This window comes from Perna viridis, chromosome 2, assembly GCF_037379345.1.
Source record: "Perna viridis isolate PV_CMFRI_1.1 ecotype Kerala chromosome 2, ASM3737934v1, whole genome shotgun sequence".
NCBI lineage: Eukaryota > Metazoa > Mollusca > Bivalvia > Mytilida > Mytilidae > Perna > Perna viridis.
The window spans coordinates 4,087,129-4,105,670 of NC_142446.1; the positions used below are offsets into that span (position 1 = coordinate 4,087,129).

At 33.0% G+C, this 18,542-nt stretch overlaps 1 protein-coding gene across 2 annotated transcripts in view; it reads left to right on the top strand.

The window, feature by feature from the left end:
* The first annotated feature begins 5,093 nt into the window (after positions 1 to 5,093).
* Positions 5,094 to 18,542, top strand: part of LOC148623347 (U3 small nucleolar RNA-associated protein 25 homolog) — a 59,766-nt gene continuing 46,317 nt past the window's right edge. The window contains exons 1-4 of one of the 2 annotated variants that reach the window (XM_088565135.1): positions 5,129 to 5,236; positions 14,232 to 14,262; positions 15,147 to 15,326; positions 17,497 to 17,563. In XM_088565135.1, coding sequence (XP_088421261.1) covers positions 15,312 to 15,326; positions 17,497 to 17,563 — 82 coding nt within the window. In that variant the 5' untranslated portion in view covers positions 5,129 to 5,236; positions 14,232 to 14,262; positions 15,147 to 15,311. Of the gene's footprint in view, positions 5,237 to 14,231; positions 14,263 to 15,146; positions 15,327 to 17,496; positions 17,564 to 18,542 lie in introns of both variants that reach the window. The other variant, XM_088565134.1, reaches the window with a different exon arrangement.

Consider the following 18,542-nt stretch of genomic DNA (forward strand, 5'->3'; position numbering starts at 1 on the left):
GTACGAATCTAAAATGGTGGAGAACTCAATTTGGTGTTGTGGATGAAAGTGCTGTACCTCTTCCTACTATTAGTAAGTTAATAACAATTTGATCCAATAAATATTGATGCCGTTGAAGCAGGAGACTCGGAAGATGACGAAGATGATGAAAATATAAATTGTAGATAATTTAGTAGTCTCAGTAACATTTATACTTTATAACAAAATTTAATTTTATGAGCGCCCCGTGCAGGTCCGGGTGTTAAAAGAATAGGCCTGCAGCAGCGCTAAGCTTGTCGTAAAAGGCGACTAAATAGTGCTCAGAACCCTAGCCGGGGGCTAGTGCGCTCTACCCACAGAGCAACTGGGATGTGTGCCCCAGGTGGTGGAATGGGGTACCCCTGACGTGTTGGGGTTGTCAGGCTATAATACGGAAAACCTGACCGCAAACCATAGTGATGCTCCGTGTTGGGAAAGAGGCCACGTTCCTCGCACGTTAAAGAACCCTAATGTGGTATTCTCCCGGAGTAGGAACCATACGCCCGCCACAGGAGGCTAAATTGCCCGACCCTACCCACCTCTCCCTATTTTCAGTGGCAATCAAAATTTGTCGACCCCATTGTCCTTGTGTCCCATCCCTTTTTTCATTTCATCATCATTTCATGTTTATTTTATCATCAATTTCTTGTTCATCGTAATATAGCTGAAATATTGCTGCTCGGACGTTAAACCCCAACAAACAAACATTTGTCGACCCCATTGTCCTTGTGTCCCATCCCTTTTTCATTTCATCATCATTGGAGCGCTGTTCACGGTACTTGGGACCTTTAGAAAGGATATTTTTCGATGTTTTCGATGGACAAATCTCCCGTAACGACGTGACCGGAAGGACCATATTTGAATGGAGAGTTGTTGCAAGAACAGTCAGGTGGTTTAGCCTTGAAGTCCTCAATCTCGAGGTTCTGCAATAGCCTTTTATAATTGAAAATTTTGGATGCAATGGGTGAAGTATAGGAATATGCAATAATTGGTATGGATTTGTCTTTGAAATATGGGGGAATTTGTTGGTAACGTTTCTTTGATGGAGGCTGTTAGCCAAATTAATTGCATCTATACCTTTGTTGACAAACGGTAGTGGAAGAAATGATCGTTTTTTTTTTCATCTTCACACAAACTGGTTTAAAGAGTCTGTGAAACCAATATCTAAAATGATGGCAACAAGTCTGTATAATGAAAAGGTGGGGTCAGAAACAGGAGTGTCAAGACTTGTTTTGTAAAGGGAGTGTAGTAGAGTGAGAGGTATAGAATTGAGTTTGGTTTTAATGTAATGAAGTCCAAGAGGTTTTTGTATGAAATGATGGAGACCATCTATTGAGACATCATGTAACTTAGGTGACGTATAGTGGCGATGGCCATGACTTCTTTCCTGTCTTGGAATTTTGTCAAATAAATTCATCACATTTGTGCTATCGTTATATTGGCTTGAAAGGTTTCATATACTTTTGACGTTTTCATTGCATCTGTAAGGTATTGCAGAACCTAGTCTGCGTATCCAGTACTCCTCTCTTTCCCTACGATAATTTTTACTAGAACAGGACACTTCGTAGGATGAGGATTGAATGATCTTGTTAAAATGTTGATAAACTGTGGGGATTTTGGTGGTTTTTATTCCCGAATGATGACCGCACATTCTTTTGTTTATTCGTTCTTGTGTTTCACCGACATATATTAGACCGCATAAGTTGCATTCTAATCCATATATATAAGAAAGGACACACCTCTTTATTTAAAAAGAAATACATAGTATGTCTACAGCCAAAGCAACTGGACTTGATAATATTTCTGTAAAACTGTTGAAAATTATTTCTGATGTCATTGTTAATATTTTAACACATATTTTGAATTTATCTATTGAAAGTGGTATTTCTGAAAATGATTGGAAGATAGAGTAACTCCAATATTTAAATCTGGAGATGAGCACATGGTCAATAACTACAGATCTCGACCAGTTCGGTATTACCTATTGTCAGTAAAATTATAGAAAGACATGAATTCAATTCTTTTTATGATTATTTATCCACTAATTACTAATTGTCAGTCTGGTTTTAAACCAAAGCACTCATGTGAAATTTAACTGTTTTAAATAGTCTAATTGATCATTGGTTAAGGGAAGTCAACAGGTGTTTTATTTATAGACCTGAGTAAAGCCTTTGACACTGTTAATCATGATGTATCATTATATAAACTGAAAATGTTCGGTGTTTGTGAAAATGTTTTAAAATGGTTCAAATCTCATTTGTCATTTAGACAACAACGTGTTGGTTGGAATGGTACTTTCTCAAAACCAAGGGATATTACTATAGGTGTACCTCAAGGATCTATCTTGGAGCCCTTATTTTTTATTCTATTTGTTAACGATTATCCCGATTGTTTGCATCTTTCTCATGCAACTATATATGCTGAAGATACATCTCAAGATGTTGCTGATAAATGTATTGATGTCAATGAAGAAAAAAACTCAAAGAAGATCTTGTAAACTCAATTAGATGGATGCAACGTAATAAACTTACAATGAACCTTAAAAAGACTCAATGTTTACTTATTGGTACTCAACAGAAATTAGCAAAATGTCTCAAAATTTATATTAATATAGACAATATTGTATTAGAAACTGTTGAGCATTCAAAACATTTAGGTATTAATGTTGATTGTTATTTATCTTGGTCTTATCATATTGATTTTTTACCAGAAAGTTATCTAAGAAAATTTGTGTTTTAAAACGTTTAAAAAGCTTTATGTCACCTGAAGCGCTTTTAAAGGTATACAACTCTGTCATTTTTCCTCATTTTAATTATTGTTGCACTGTATGGTCTAATTACAAAAATGTGGCAAATATAAGATTTTTAAACTACAGAAAAAAAAGCTGCACGTATAATTTTGAATGCGCATAATATTATGACACCATCTAGCATATCATTTAACAGATTGAGGTGGATGTCATTGCCTGATTAGTTTATATACAGAAAAGCTATTTTAGTGTTCAAGTCAACTTCATCAGTTAACACCTGAATATCTTTATGTTTTTAAATGTGTACATGAGGTGAGCTTTAGAAACACACGACAAAGCGAAAGAAATTTATATATATATACCAAAAGCTCGAACAGAATATTTTAAAAGATCCTTTGTTTTATCAGGTAGCTTGTTATGGAATAATTTACTATTTGCATAAGAAACTGTTCTACAATTGAATGTTTTAAAAGGACATACTTAGATAATAACTTTAACATGTCGACCAATAACTAGATATTTTGTAGTGAATTCCTATCATATACATGTAACATTATCTATTTAAAATTGTTATTTCATTTAATGTGTACTTTATACTTTATGTTGTAAATTATGTATATAATGCAGGGCCATATTGTAAACTAGTCTACGGACTAAATATGAAATTCTGTTGAAATAAAGGACTTCATTATTATTCAAATTGCAACTAATTAATGGAATTCGATACGTGCAGTACGAATCTAAAATATGGACTATGGCCGAAACGTTCTATGGCCGAGATGACTAGAAAGGTAATTAACTCTGTGTAGTGTTTTGTAGGCAAAAGAAATGGATAATATGCACATTCACTTAGAGTGGAATTATCTTTTCTCCCTGGACAACTTATTATATCATTGTCTAAATACAATCCTTTGTAATCGTTGTGAATTTTGTATTTGAATGACAAAAAAGTAATGGTTGCAATTTTTAGTATGACAGGAAATAAAATCAAAGACTGAAGTCTTCTATGTCGCTAATCGTCAAATATTTACTGTCACTGATTTTGGCCGCTTACTTTCAACATCCGAAATGGTACAAATGCGATATGCTCTGAAATCGGGTGACTTCCGCTAAAATCTTGGTTCCCTTGATATTATTACGTACTCTTTCGAAACCGTTATGACCCGAAAGTTTTCAATCATCCGGAACAAGATTAAACAACTGGCAATGGCTATATATAGATATCGGTGTTCTAATAATATATATGACCTTTATAACGAACGCATGTGTTTGAATCGGCAACTGGGTAATATTACCTAAATGCTATGCTAACCGATCATATTATATTTAAAATATGTAAAAACTTCCCGTTCTAATACAAGCAAAAAGTACGCATAGAGATGTGTATGATATGTTTTTAAAAAGGTATGTTGTAGCGATCTTTGGGTCGCTTATGATATTGACCAGGGAACCAGATTAGGAACCAGATTAAGCAGCTGGCAACGAGTATTCTTAAATATCGGGGCGTGGTGATGTATGTGACCTATATAGTCTTGTAACGAGCTTCAATATCTGAATCGGAAACTGGGTGATGTTCAAAGCTAACCGATCATTGCATGTAAACTATGTAAACCTCCCGTTCTCGTACAAGCAAGAAACACACGTAGAATACACGTGTATGGTACATTTTGATCTCGTATGAAGCATGACGCTATGGCGGTAAACAAGGCGTGGATCTGCAGCATTATGTGTCGTATAACTAAAAAAAAGTCCCATACTCTTTCAATATAGAGAGGACGATACAAAAACATAGAAATGATTTAATAACTAAAATTAAAAAATATATAAACCACTTCAACTCACTAACAGAGAACAACATGTGTAAGTTTGATTTTTAACTGTAACTCGCTCCCAGTACTCAAGGCAACAATTTATTATATCAACAACTGCCAAGCTTTCATTCAAAGTATAAAGTTATAATTTTTTGGTTGGTCACCGTCGTCTACAACATTATACATGTAAGTGATACATGTACCAATATTGTGTTCATACAAATGTATGTGCATTATGTTTTGTTATTTTTGTGTCATGACCATTTAATAAAAAAATGTTTGAACAAATAATAAATAATTTGAATTTATAACTTCATATTTATGCAAATCATATGCGATTATTTAGTACTGAAATTACGAGTACAAGAAGTCACTAACAATATTAACGACTTGAAAAATGATTTTTTCATAGTAGTACTTGACTTTAAAATCAATCTTTTATTCAGACGTATATTTTATTACGCTTATGTTGATTGGTTGTTATTAACGAACCAAAAACGGTCATCCATACGCTTCTCGTTCGGACAGCCAAAATGGCCCCTAAAAGGCACGGAATGAAAAGAAAAGGCAAATTTTCAAAGTCCAGTCGTCCAAAATCAGTCAAACGAAGGAAAAATATTATTGCTGCAGAAGATGACAAACAGATCTCACCTCTTAAGTAAAGTGAATCATATTTGTAATGTTAGGAGGGCTTGTAACATCTGGCAGTCTTGACTCTTGGGAGTCCGGGTCCATACGCCCAGAATCTTTTTCGCCCTAGTGTCCGTTCGATCTTTTGCTTTTACGCCCGGGGTCCGCTCGACGGATATTCACAACATATGAGTAAATTGCCGCTTATGAAATAAACTAAAAACAAAGATTAGGTTATCAAAATTAACTTTATATTTGTGCATTTATATTGAAAGTCATTTGGAAAAAAAATTAAACACATTTTTTTTCTTTGAATTTGAATATTAGGATGTATAAACAAGGAGTTAAATATAGAAGGATTCACATCTCATAATTGATCGCAATATCTCGTGTGGTGAGATTTCAGTGTACTCGCCACAGCTACTTGCTGCCTATACTGCTATTGAAGTCAAAATTAGGTCATATAAAACATTGATAATGATATCACAAAAGCAGGGGAAGCTTTAGTCTGAATTTCCTCTGACCCTGCAACCTTCCTCATTTTAATCCTAATAGAGTCTGAGAGTAGGCAGAGCTTGTTTCTTACGGAATGGAAGGATAGTAGACAGATAATTTTTCAGCATAATTTTGAAATATTCTGTTAGATTCCGATTTTAAAAATCAATTCTGCTCTGTTCCTTTCCAAAAGTATCAAGCTCCATCTACTCTCAGTTACAAAGCATAATGGCGACAAAACAGGGTCTCTCGTGGGAAATGATCAAAACTTCAATAAAAATGTAACTTTTGTAGCAAATATGGTATCAGCATACAGGAAAATAATTCTGGAATCGAACTAGGTAGGTATGGCATGCACAATTTAAATTTGAAAGTTGTTACAATCGGTTGAAGGGCGGTACTCCGTGGTACCTCAGAATCTCCAACTTTTTGTATGGCACATCATTCTGACCCATACCCCACATACAAATGTATCAATATCCAAATGAAAAAAGGATGGTTGCAGGGTCAGAGGAAATTTGAACTAGTGAAGTTACAGCTATAAACATCCTTATTATACATCCTCAGACCATTTTTGATCAATTAAAAAAACAAATTTTATGATGATCGTTCGGGTTTTGAAGGAGTTAGAATTTTAATTTAGGAGGAAATACCTTTCTTCAGGGTGTGACTTCTGCCGCCATTTTTTTTATATCAACAAAAGAATGGGAGGCAACAGCTTCAAAATTTCTTATATATACCCTCAGACTATTTTTGTTCAATTTAAAACAAATTTTATGATGATTGTTTGGGTTTTGAAGGAAGTGTTTGAGTTTTAAATTATGAGGGAAAACTGTTCTTGAGGGAGTGACTCCGGCCGCCATTTTTTTTAAAAGTCAAGAAGTAAGTCAAATAAAAACATTGATATCATGAAGGAAGGTATAGCTACGGCTATAACATTTCTTAAACACAATGTATACACCCTGAGACTATTTTTGTTCAATTTTAAACAAATTTTATGTTGGTAGTTCAGGTTTTGAAGAAGGACTTTGAATTTTGAATGAGGAGGGAAACCGCCCTCGAAAGCGGGGATATACAGTCACGAGTCAAAACCAAGGCAGGGAAAGCTGCAGCTATAAAACTCCCTATATACATGTACACCCTCATACCATTTCTGATCAAATTCAAACAAATGTTTTGACCATTGAACAGGTTTGGAAAAAGGAGTTTGAATTTTAAATGAGGACAGAAGCCCACATGAAGGTAGGGACCAGGTTGCAAATTTGATCAGTAATTCAGGTCTCAAATCAATGTATTGATCAAAATAAAACATTGAAAAAGTCTGGAGGCAACTTGAGGTGGGATATTTTAATTTTTTTTTTGGTATAAAAGTAAATAAAATAATGTCATAATCGCTCAGCTAATCAAAAGATAGAATACATCACTGGTGACTCAGGGTTATATTTGAGAGAAACTTGTGGAACGAAAATATTACCTGGGCTTCCAGGTTACAAGGAGACTCTACATAGGTGGTCCGTCTTAACACCGCAAGTTGATTCACATACTTACAAAATGTATGTATGTTCCTGTTCGCCTCCGGTCATTTCGTCTTGGTTGTTTCGCCTTCTAGAGTGGTTTCGCCTTGATATGAAATATGTGTTAAACATTGAAGATTTCTGTACATGGGGGTAATAATCATTATTATTATATAATATATAATAAAGGAAAAAACAACAACTGAATTGATTAAGGTTTTAATTAGAATATATAAATGTCTATATTAATTTTTTTTTCTTGTTCATGCATATGCATAAAGAAAATGGTTATTTAACAGGAATTAAAAATAAGAAATAGAGATGACTTCCAAAAATCAAAATGCCAAATAACTAAGTTCCTGTATGCTATTGATATTTTTCGCAATTAGATTACTTTAATAAACAAGCATGGCTTTATTTTTGGTTTAATATAAAGATGTTTTTATAAGATCAAGAAAGCTGTAGTTGTTAATTTGTCATGATTAAAAATTATAATAAAATTAGCATTTGTTAAATAAATTAATTAAACTTCTTGATATATTAAATTGAAACAACTAACTTGCGTGAAATTTGAAAAGTATGATAGAAAAAGCAATTAAAAAATATCAGAGAAATTCTAATTTCACAGCTTGGTGCTTTGATGTTGTTCTTTTCCATATTTAAAGACAATTCTCATTCCCAAAAACCATGCTGGTGTACTTATGTATTTCAAGCAACAGGAAGGTTTGTCCTGGAGCTGGAAAGTAGGTAAAACCACTCAGTAGGCAAACAGGTTTCATGGCAAAACAACCTTGGATTATTTAGTGCACTAAGACCATAAAAGTTGCATAAAAACTAGACTCCAGTAAGCAGTTTATCATCATGTCTTCATGTCTGTTAAACCTTTTTAATGTATTATTAATTAAAAGATTAAAGTAACCTCTTTAAAATGAGATAATTTCATCAATTTTCCTAAGGGCAAATACTGATAACTAATAAGTAACTATTGATTTTTTAACAGGTAAATTTTGACATTTTTATTATATTTTACACCTTGCTCTGTATTTCCATCATAACTTTGTCATTATCAATTTGTTAATTATATAACTTATATAGCTAAAATGCTGAATAATTTCTTTTTCCCCCAGTATGCCAGAGTCAAATGTATACCCTATAGGCTTTAAGTGTACTCAGTATATTGACTGTGGAGGCACAGTTAGTTTTGTACATTATATAGACTTTGTTAGGAGTGACTAGTCCCTGTTATGTAAAGTCAATAAGTGCAAACATCAATTCTTTGAAGGCAGTGTCTCCGTGTACACAACTTGCATACTCTGAGCCTTGGAGGTTCCATGTACACAACTAAAATACTGCAATTTCATTTGTCAAGAACACTTTGTTATATAATGTGATGATTTTATCAACAAACTGGCATTACTCTGGAATAGTTAGACAGGGGGAACACTCTCAGACCAACATAGGGTCTGGGAGTAGGCAAGAGCGTCAACAGACCAGCCCACCTGCTTGTAGGACATACTTTGAGTTCTTCGGTCAGGTAGCCTGAATGCTGGGTTTCGCTACTGTACCTCCATCTACTTACTGACATTCTCATACCTGCCAACTTACAAGATTTTGAACATTTTACATGATTTTTCAGGTCGAGTTTGTTTAAATTACCTAGAGGCCTCTGAATTGAAATCCCTAAATAATTGTGTTTCAGTCTCATTTCTTTGATTGGAGGGGAGAGCCATAAATCTGACAAAAGGTCTTGATTGCTGTCTAAACAGGTAATGGTAAATTTCATGACACGTACACTGTATATAATCTCAAAGCAGAAATCAGCTGATCAGGATTGTCGATGATGATTGACAATTAGAATATGAACCCTGATTGGATTTACCACTACTTAATGGGACAGCCAATCATTTTCTAAATAAGCTAGATCCTGTAATCTCAGTTTCCACTATATAGATGAAGTTTTATTGTTAAACAATTCTAGTTTCGGGATTTAATCCTAGTTATCGGGGTTTTATACATCGCATCTACCCCAAAGAACTTGAGATAAAGGATACTACAGACACTGTGAAATCAGTGTCATATCTTGACCTACACTTAGAGATTATTGACAATCACAACGATTTTTCATTCTGTATTGTCAACTTTTGTTACATCTTTGACAACATCCCTTTATCACCTGTGATGGAGTTATCGTATTGCAACTCTTAGTTTTGCCGGAGCTTGTCGTACTATACAGACTTTTTGTATTGCGTAAGACTTCTTTCAATCAGGCTTTTGAAACAGGGTCATGTTGCTACAAGATTGAAGTCATCACTACAGAAGTTTTATGGCTGTCATCAGGGATGGGTTCAAATACTTTTAAAAGTAATTGAATACTTTCAATAAATTTGGATTTTGTGTCAAATACATTACATTGTAACTACTTTGATTTTTAAAATGTATTGGATTTTTTTCAAATACTTATGAAAATGTAATTAATTACTTTTCAAATACTATATGTTTTGGAAGACCAAAATATATGACAAATTATTAACAAAAGTTACATTTTAAACAAGATGCAGCTACAGAGTATAAATATAACATCATACAATTATACATAAATGCAGATTACATATCAGTGTTTTGCCTTGGGTAGAACATTGCTTGCATTTAGCTTTAAATTCTCCATTAGCAGACATTGTTCACAAAATCAAATTGCAAATGAATTTTTCCTTAAAACTAATCACTTTAAAAATAGTAAAAAATCATTTCATTTTAAAACACACTGTTTCATTCTTTTTTTGTTTGACACTTTCTTATTCACTTTGACACCATTTCTGATTTCAAATGATGTTGTTATTTGGGTGTCTAAGTATTACCTCAAGGCACTGAGGGAGCCCTTTTCCTCTTTTTTTTTTATTACTCAAACCATAATAGTATCATACTGAACACAAATTCAATACAATTTACATAGATACATAATATGCATAAAAAGTTGATTTGTGTACATGTATTAGAAGAAATAATATCGAGTCACATTCATGATGAGTTTGTATATACATAATTTAAGAGAACTACCCTGGAGACAACATCTTTGTAATTTATTGCATACATGTAAGTTTACGTAAATTGTTGAAAACAGAAGGTGATGAGCTATTCATCAAGGCTTTAAATTTGATAATATTTGGTGTTTTAACAAATTTTTTCTACAAGAAGGATTTTTCTGTCACTATCAAGCGGTGTGCACTTAAACAAACAATGGAACTCATTCCCAATATCTCCCGAATTACATTAATGACATTTTCTATTTTCTCTACTTATATTTTGCCAACGCCCATTTTCAATGGGAAGGTTATTATTCCAGGTTCTAAATCTACAAAGAGTTACAATATTTTTGTCATCTAAAATTCTGAAATATATTCAAATAGTTTTCAATTCCAAAATCTTCTTCATGCAATCTATAATTCAGAGATTTAGGTGAGTTTTTCACTTTTGAATTCCACGACTGTTGAAATGGGTCTAAAAGGTTTGCTTAATTGTCAAAAATATCCAACTGAAAAAGGTCCCTATAATACTATAGTGGTTGTCTCATTCAGTAAAACCCATACAGTTTGCAAAATATTTGGTAAAAATGTCCTTATAAACATCTCGCCTTATAAGTTGGCAGGTATGAAAGCTATTTCAAATTCTGCAACAGCAGTCTCCTTTTTAAATAAAAAAATCATCTTTTAAATGATCTTTTGAACAGGGCATTTAATTTCTTAATTTCTATATTCAAAGATATTTACAATTGAAAAGTAAGAATTTTTTCATCTCGGCATGTGGACTTGGTAGTTACTAAATGGCTTCCTTCCTTCAATAAAGTTGAAGTGTAACATCACACCAGAAATAAGAATAGGTAACTTCAAGGTACATGTATATGGTAAAATCTATGAAAAAATTGAAAGCATGTTTTTGGAAATATTAAAATAAAAAATCAACTGAATACTTTATGCAAATTTAGGCAAATTAACAAATAAAAAAAGTACTGAAAAACAGCTCAAATTAAACTTTCAAATTGACTGGGAGAAAATGTGAAATTTACATTTACAGTATCAAGACACATTGGACACTTACATTTTATACAAGAGGACTTTTGGTTATGAAAATTATTTAGATATAAAGCACCCAAAAATATCTGTTAACAAAATACAGGCTCATCTATCACGGTTTCAGAATGGAAACCGGCAGACATGAAGAGTAAACAGTGTATCTGGTAAATATTACCTCAACATGAGAGGCTTTGTATTGTAATTCAAACTCTGTCGAAATTGATATGCACTTTCTACTAGAATGCCCTCTTCATAATAATCTCAGATGAGATATGACTCTATATAGCAGATGTAAAAATGGGAAACTGAAGATTTTATTAAATTTTCCTTTGAAACAAAAAAGTTGTGATAGGTTAAAATGAAAATTATGAGTTTAATTTTTTTTTCATTTTGTAAAATTGAGGGTTAGGTAACTTTTTTTCAATACTCCTTTTTTGTTTGTTTTGTTAGAAAGACAAAATGGTATGAACATGAAGCTTAGATATAATAGAATGGGAAACTGAAAGTTTCATTTCAATATTCCAAATACTTTTTTAGTTATGATCATTTAAAGTCAAGTTGTTATTGTTGACTAAGTACATGTATGTATGTGATCTCGTTTCCTGCTTCATGTTAGTATGAGATTTCAGTTAGTTGCCAATTTCTTATATATTTACAATTATGTCTCTGGTTGTGGCCCATAAATTTGGAAAAATTAAATATTACTATTAGTATGTATGCAAGCTCTTATTTTCTTTATTAATATGATTGACTTCATAATTTTATGTTAGTCTTAAAGCCTTTCTTTTATATACATTTGAATGACACCATGATGAAATAGTTTCATGATAAAATTTAAAGTCTGTTGTCTAAAAATAAATTGTAAGAAAGACCAAGGAGACCATGACTGCCTTGATGTCCTAAAGTATAAGTTAATCACCAATTACAAAAGAATACTGTGTGTCATTAAGTTACGTTTAATGGGTTATAGACACACATGAGGCAATCCTTAAAAGAATGTTGGTTTGCTGTTTATTGACTTACAATTTTAGATGTGAGTAGGTAGGTAGGTGAATTTGTTTTCTGAAAAATGCCAAAAAGTGAAGCCAGTATGCTATAACTAGAATGAAAAAAAAATTATCTTGGAAAGGTTGAAAAAAATTTGAGTGGGTAGGTTTTTAGCTCACCTGACCAAAGGCCAAGTGAACATATGCCATGAATTGGCGTCCGTCGTTGTCGCGGACAAATTAAAAAAAAATCTTCTCCTCTGAAACTACTGGACTGACAGGTTTTAAGCTTGGCATTTATGTTCCTTAGGGTATCCCACACATGATACTTATGATTTAAAGTAAATGATGAATAGTATAATTGATTGGGTCAGGCACTGATTATAACCATGGTGAAGAATATAAAATCCCTGTTATAACACTCCCTGTTTGCACCTGTAATTCTTTATGTAGGAACCCATTCAACTTATTGCACTATTCCATTGTAAGAATTTCCGTATTTCGATTGATGTTTGCTGTGCTTAGGTACAGGTCACCTCGTCATTTACTAGTAGAACCACAGGCAAGAAATACAAGATCTTCTCTTGTTCTACTTGCAAGACCTCAAACATGGTATATCCCATTGAGTGTCAAATCTGTGGTCTCCGATATATGGTGGAATCAATACAACTATCACAAACTGTTAAATTGTAACAGAAGCAACCTGAGAAAGAAACCCTTTCTCCCTATTAATCAGCACTTCAAGCTCCATGACCACAATCTGAAGGATTTTAATACTACAGATATCTTCATTTTTTAACTGAACAGTCAATGGGAGGAACGGGAAAGTTTTTGATAAAGTTTAAGACCCAAATGGAATCATTGAACAAAAAATTATAATTCATTCCTTGTTATCCTTTGCTTATTACAACATGTTGCTAATCTGTATATTTTTATTTTTTAGATCATCTAAGTTTCCCTAATTTTCACTAAGTTAAAGATCATTATCTTTGTACATTGTCAAATAAAAAAATATTATAACACATCATCGATTTTAATGATGTATACGGTAGTAAATGTGTGATAAGTAGTTTTCAGGATTATACACTCTCTTGTTACTGGACACCGAAGAAGGCCTTATGTTGGTGGAAATATTTGTCAGTTATCTTGAAACATTCTTTGACATACATTTATTTAATTTATATTGCATTGTTATTCCTTGATGATCTTGGCAAAGGCACTAGATGTTTTCTTGATTGATTAAGAAAGAATTAAAATTTCAATGTGTATAATGAATAATACAACATGTATTATACACATTGAAACTATATTTTTCTACACATTTACACCATTTATTAATCAAGAGAATGTCTATTGCCTGTGGTCTGGGGTGGTACTCATATTGACTTCAGGGAACAAAAATGTGCATAAGAACAAATTTACTTGAATATACAATGTACAAGATAAATGTAGCTAGTTAAGATTTAGATATAATGACCCTGGCTCAGCTGTTCATTCATCCATTGACCATGCATTAACGTGTATGTTTTCATGAGTTTCATAAAGCCATGGATTGAGGAAAAACACTAGGTATTTGTAGTAGTTGGTTCTGGCGGTTATACATGTAAGTTGGTAGTTGGTTCTGACGGTTATACCTGTACGTTGGTAATGGGTTTGTGATATGTTTATTTTGAGATGGTTGGAGAATGAGGTAGAGTTTTATGTCCACTGAAATTAAATTTTTAGTTTTAGAAAAAAAATTTATAGCAATATGACTCTAGTATAAATTCTCCTATGTTGTAATGTTTGCCATTGCAGGTGGTATAGCATGTCCATTACATTGCTAGTATTAACATTTCTCTTGACAGCTTAGGATCAAGTGTGTCATAAACTAATTGATCTGAGTTTTCACTCTTCTTAGAGAGTTTAATGACAATAAGGCACTTTATTATTTACTGATAATTTTTTTTGGTACTTTTTAGGCAGAATCCAGTTGAAAATTACCAGGTACAGGTATGTATTTACTGTATTTGTTTTGTGTCTAGAATACATAATGTGGTTGCTAAATCACATTGCTCTATTTTTGAAGATTTTTTATGTCATTAATCATCAGCTGTAATAAAAGTATTACCTGGGTAAAACTGTTCCTTCCAAAGCGGTGCTTTCCGCAAATACGGTTGATAAACAAGTTAAAAATAGTTCTGAGGTTAGTTAACAATATTGTTATATTTTATTAAGTGTGAAAATTATGAATTTTTGGACTGCATCATCTCTCAGTTAAAGGCAAATGTTAAACTTCCAATAGTTTGATATATGCTGTAGGTTGATACTGTGAAAGTTCATTGAATCGTGGATTCCAATTTTCATGGATTAGGGTAGAAACACATGTTCGTGCATTCTTAAATTCGTGGATTGGAGGTTTTCAGTGTACACATGAAAGAAAATGTCCTTTTCGTTGTGAACCAAAATTTGTGGTTTAGCTAACCCACAAAATCCACTAAAATTGGTACAGTGAAACTTCTCCAAACCGACCATCACTGGGACAAGAAAAAATGGCTGGTTTATAGGGGTGGCTGGTTTTGTGAAAAATAGCAATGCATTCTAAGAGCTGTTTCCATTTATGTGTTCTATAACCTTACGTCTTGTCAGTTTGTTGGTTGAGGCATGTTAAATGCAAATTCAAAACTTTTGGCCTTTTATTACATTTCAAAGCTTGCATCATTTGTAAATGATTTGATTTTACAAACGGATTGCCGACAAAATAATGTTCCCGGTTTTGAAAGAATGTGTATTAAAGATCACAGGGCTATTGGTGGTATACTATTAATTATTTGTATTGTTATCGTAAATTACCTATCGACAAAGTCTAATAATTTCACCCCTATGTCTTTTTCTAGGGCACATGTCACATTAATTGACAGTTAAAAGATTGTAAAGATCGTACTATTAAATGACCCCGGTTGCCTGATGTGTGTACACCTCAATTAACAGCCAGCCAGTGACAAAAGTGATTAAATTTGTCGTTTAAACTACTGTCAGCTTCAATTATCATCTGTCCACTGATGAAATGCAAACCGGTCAGTGAATGAATTAATAATTACGTAATATTACATAATCATTTACAGTTTTGTTGACACATTTATTATGGTGAACAATAACTGGGCCACCAGAATTGAGAGGTTGTTCTTATTTGAAATATGTAACTAAAACTGTGAAAAACCGATTTTAGGGGGTGGCCAGTCTATGGAAGAAAAAAACACTCATGACTTAAGGTAGATCGGCCGGGACTTTTGGAAATAGCCGGTTTGAAGGGAAGACCGGTTTTCTGAGGGTCCGGTTTGGAGAAGTTTCATTGTACCCAAAAACAATAGTACTTTAACAGTAAGATGCGGGTGTAATTTATTTTTGTCCGGACATTACACTAATCTTGGTCATTTTTGACTGTTTTTTAATATAATTTGAGATAAACATATTCTAATGCTTTTTTTTTCATGGGGTCAATGTACCTAGTATGGTATTTGATGCATGTATATCAGTTGTTTATGAAAAATAACTGTTTTTAAAAGGAAATTAGACTTTTTTTTGATGAAGTGGTGTTGCTTTTACTGTGGTTGAATTACAGTTGTGTGCTCATATAATGCTGTTGATGTTATCATCAATATAAAAATGTTCCATGATAAATATGGGAAAATTTTAAACCTGAAAAATTTATTTTAGTCAATATCATTTAACAAAACATATATAATCCAAAATTAAAATGATTTTTGAATAACTTTGTGAATATCCTAAATGTTTAATACATGTTTTTACAAGTATTTTCTTGTTTTTAGCTCACCTTGCCAAAGGCCATGTGAGCTATTGTCATCACTTGGCGTCTGTCGTCGCCGTTAACAATTATACAAAACTCTTCTCCTCTGAAACTACTTGACTGATTAGAACCAAACTTGGTATAAATGTTTCTTGGGGTATCCTGCATAGAACTGATCTAGGGATTTTTGATTCGTCGAAAAACATGGCAGCCATTACTAAAAATAAAGCATAGGGGTCAGAGAGTAGTTTTTCACAGATATCTCCAAAACCATTAGGTTTAACTAAATTCTGACAAGGGGGGTAAAAATGTTCAGTATGATGAGATCTATCTGCAGTCAAAGTTTCATTTTAATCTGATAAGCTATGTTGGAGTTATTGCCCTATTTCAACGTTTTTTGCTATTTTTTATGTCATTTCTTTCAAAAATCTTCTTCTCTGACTCTACTTGAACAATTGGAACCCAACTTGATTTGAATGTTCCTTGGGGTATCCTGCATAGAACTGATGTGGGGATTTTTTGTCCGTCGAAAAACATGGCCACCATTACTAAAAATAGAACTTAGGGGTCAGACAATAGTTTTTCACATAAATGTCAAAAAAGGTTAGGTTAAGTCCAATGCTTACCAGGTGAAAGTGCTCAGCATGATGAGGCCGCCGTTACTGAAAATAGAACATAGGGGTCAGACAGTAGTTATTCGTATATATCTCCAAAATCATTAGGTTTAGCCAGATTCTTTCATTAGCTGAAATGATCCTTATATTTAGGACTACAAAAGTCTTCAGGCATATATTTCTTATTAGAGTTATTGCCCTTGACAGAGGAAAATGACAGGTTTTTTTTTTACAGTTTTCAGACAATGTCTTGAAAACTATGATAGATTTAGACTTTCATGTACTGAAATGATCCTTATGATAAGTCCTATCAAAGTTTTCTTGAGTCAAAATTGTTGGACAACTTTTTGTTTAATTTATTGCCCTTGAAAGGCAAAATTTAACTGGGTGGGCGATTCAGGCTTCTGGGAGCCTCTTGTTTTTTTTTGTGTTTTTTTACAGTTGTCAGCTACTATCTTGAAAACTATGATAGATAGAAACTTTTAATTTCCGAAATGATCCTTTTGATAAGTCCTACCAAAGTCTTCTTGAGTCAAAATTGTTAGACAACTTCTTGTTACCAGTAAATTTATTGCCTTTGAAAGGCAAAATTGAACCAAGTGAGTGATTTAGGATCCTTGGAGCCTCTTGTTTTGTTTTGCAGGTATCATTGAAGTTATGAGTTGCTAGTATCGATTTTCAATTCTACATGACTCCTATTTCTGTTTTAATCAACTCAAATAAATTAGATGATGGTGTATCTTTTGCACCGCATACTGAAGTAAAATTAAAACTGACTTGTATCATTATTATCTAATTTAACTTAGTTTTTATCAAATTTTTTAGTTAGAGGAGAGTTCATCAGAAGACGAAGTTAATCCCTACCAAGAACTTGTTTCTTCTTTGGACTCTGGTAAGAATTACAGAATTGTCCCAGAGAATTGAACTTATATTTAGTGTTTCTCTCTAGGATGAGCAGTTGGTACATGTGCTCCAATCCTATTCGGCATTTGATGTAATGACTTAAAATGTCATAAGTCATTTACAAATACATTTGTACATGTAAATTATAGATTACAGATGTTGTTTACACAAGTATTGTTAATGTCAAAAGATTTCTGCTATGGAAGTGTAATGTCACGGACACTTTTGCAAACAATGGTTGCTGTTTTCTTTCTGGCCTTTGATCTGTTGCTTGTGAATTGCAGTATATTATGAAAGTAATGGGTTCTTACACATGGCATGTTGATAGGCTATTTCTATTTCATCTGTTTGTGAAACAAATTCAACATCTTTTAACTAGTTTTGCTGCACAGATAATAACAGAAACTTGATATGAAGTGTCGTTAGCACATGTTTGTGCTTGGTCCTTTTTTATACACGTAAATACTGGTCAATTTTTATGTCCATGTTTCCGTGTGTAAGAAAAAAAAATTAATCACTGTGATCTCAGCATCACAGCAGCTTTGAAATTTTAATACATTTTTCCTTTAGGTATGCCATATGGTGGGATCCATTTTTGAAAAAAATCCACATCAACTTCCTGTTTACTGAGGAATTTGTTTATTTTCTTAATATTGAGATTGAAAGTCAGGGTATCACTAGTGAGCTATTGCTCACAGATTTCTTGTTTATCCTGTGTCAAATTTCTTATCGCAATCAAAATTCAAACCTGTATTAAGTTTGAATGGTGTTTACTTGCTCCAACTGTTCAGGGTTCATCCTCATATCAAGCTGCACCCTGTGAAGCATTTGATTAATTTTGTGGTCCTTCCAAAATAAGGGGTCAAACGAGCTAATTTATACAAGTTTGTACAAATTGCTTATTCTAAAGCATTTAATGTGAAGTATAACATGTTTGAAGTTATCAAGTTAGTCCATATATATTATGC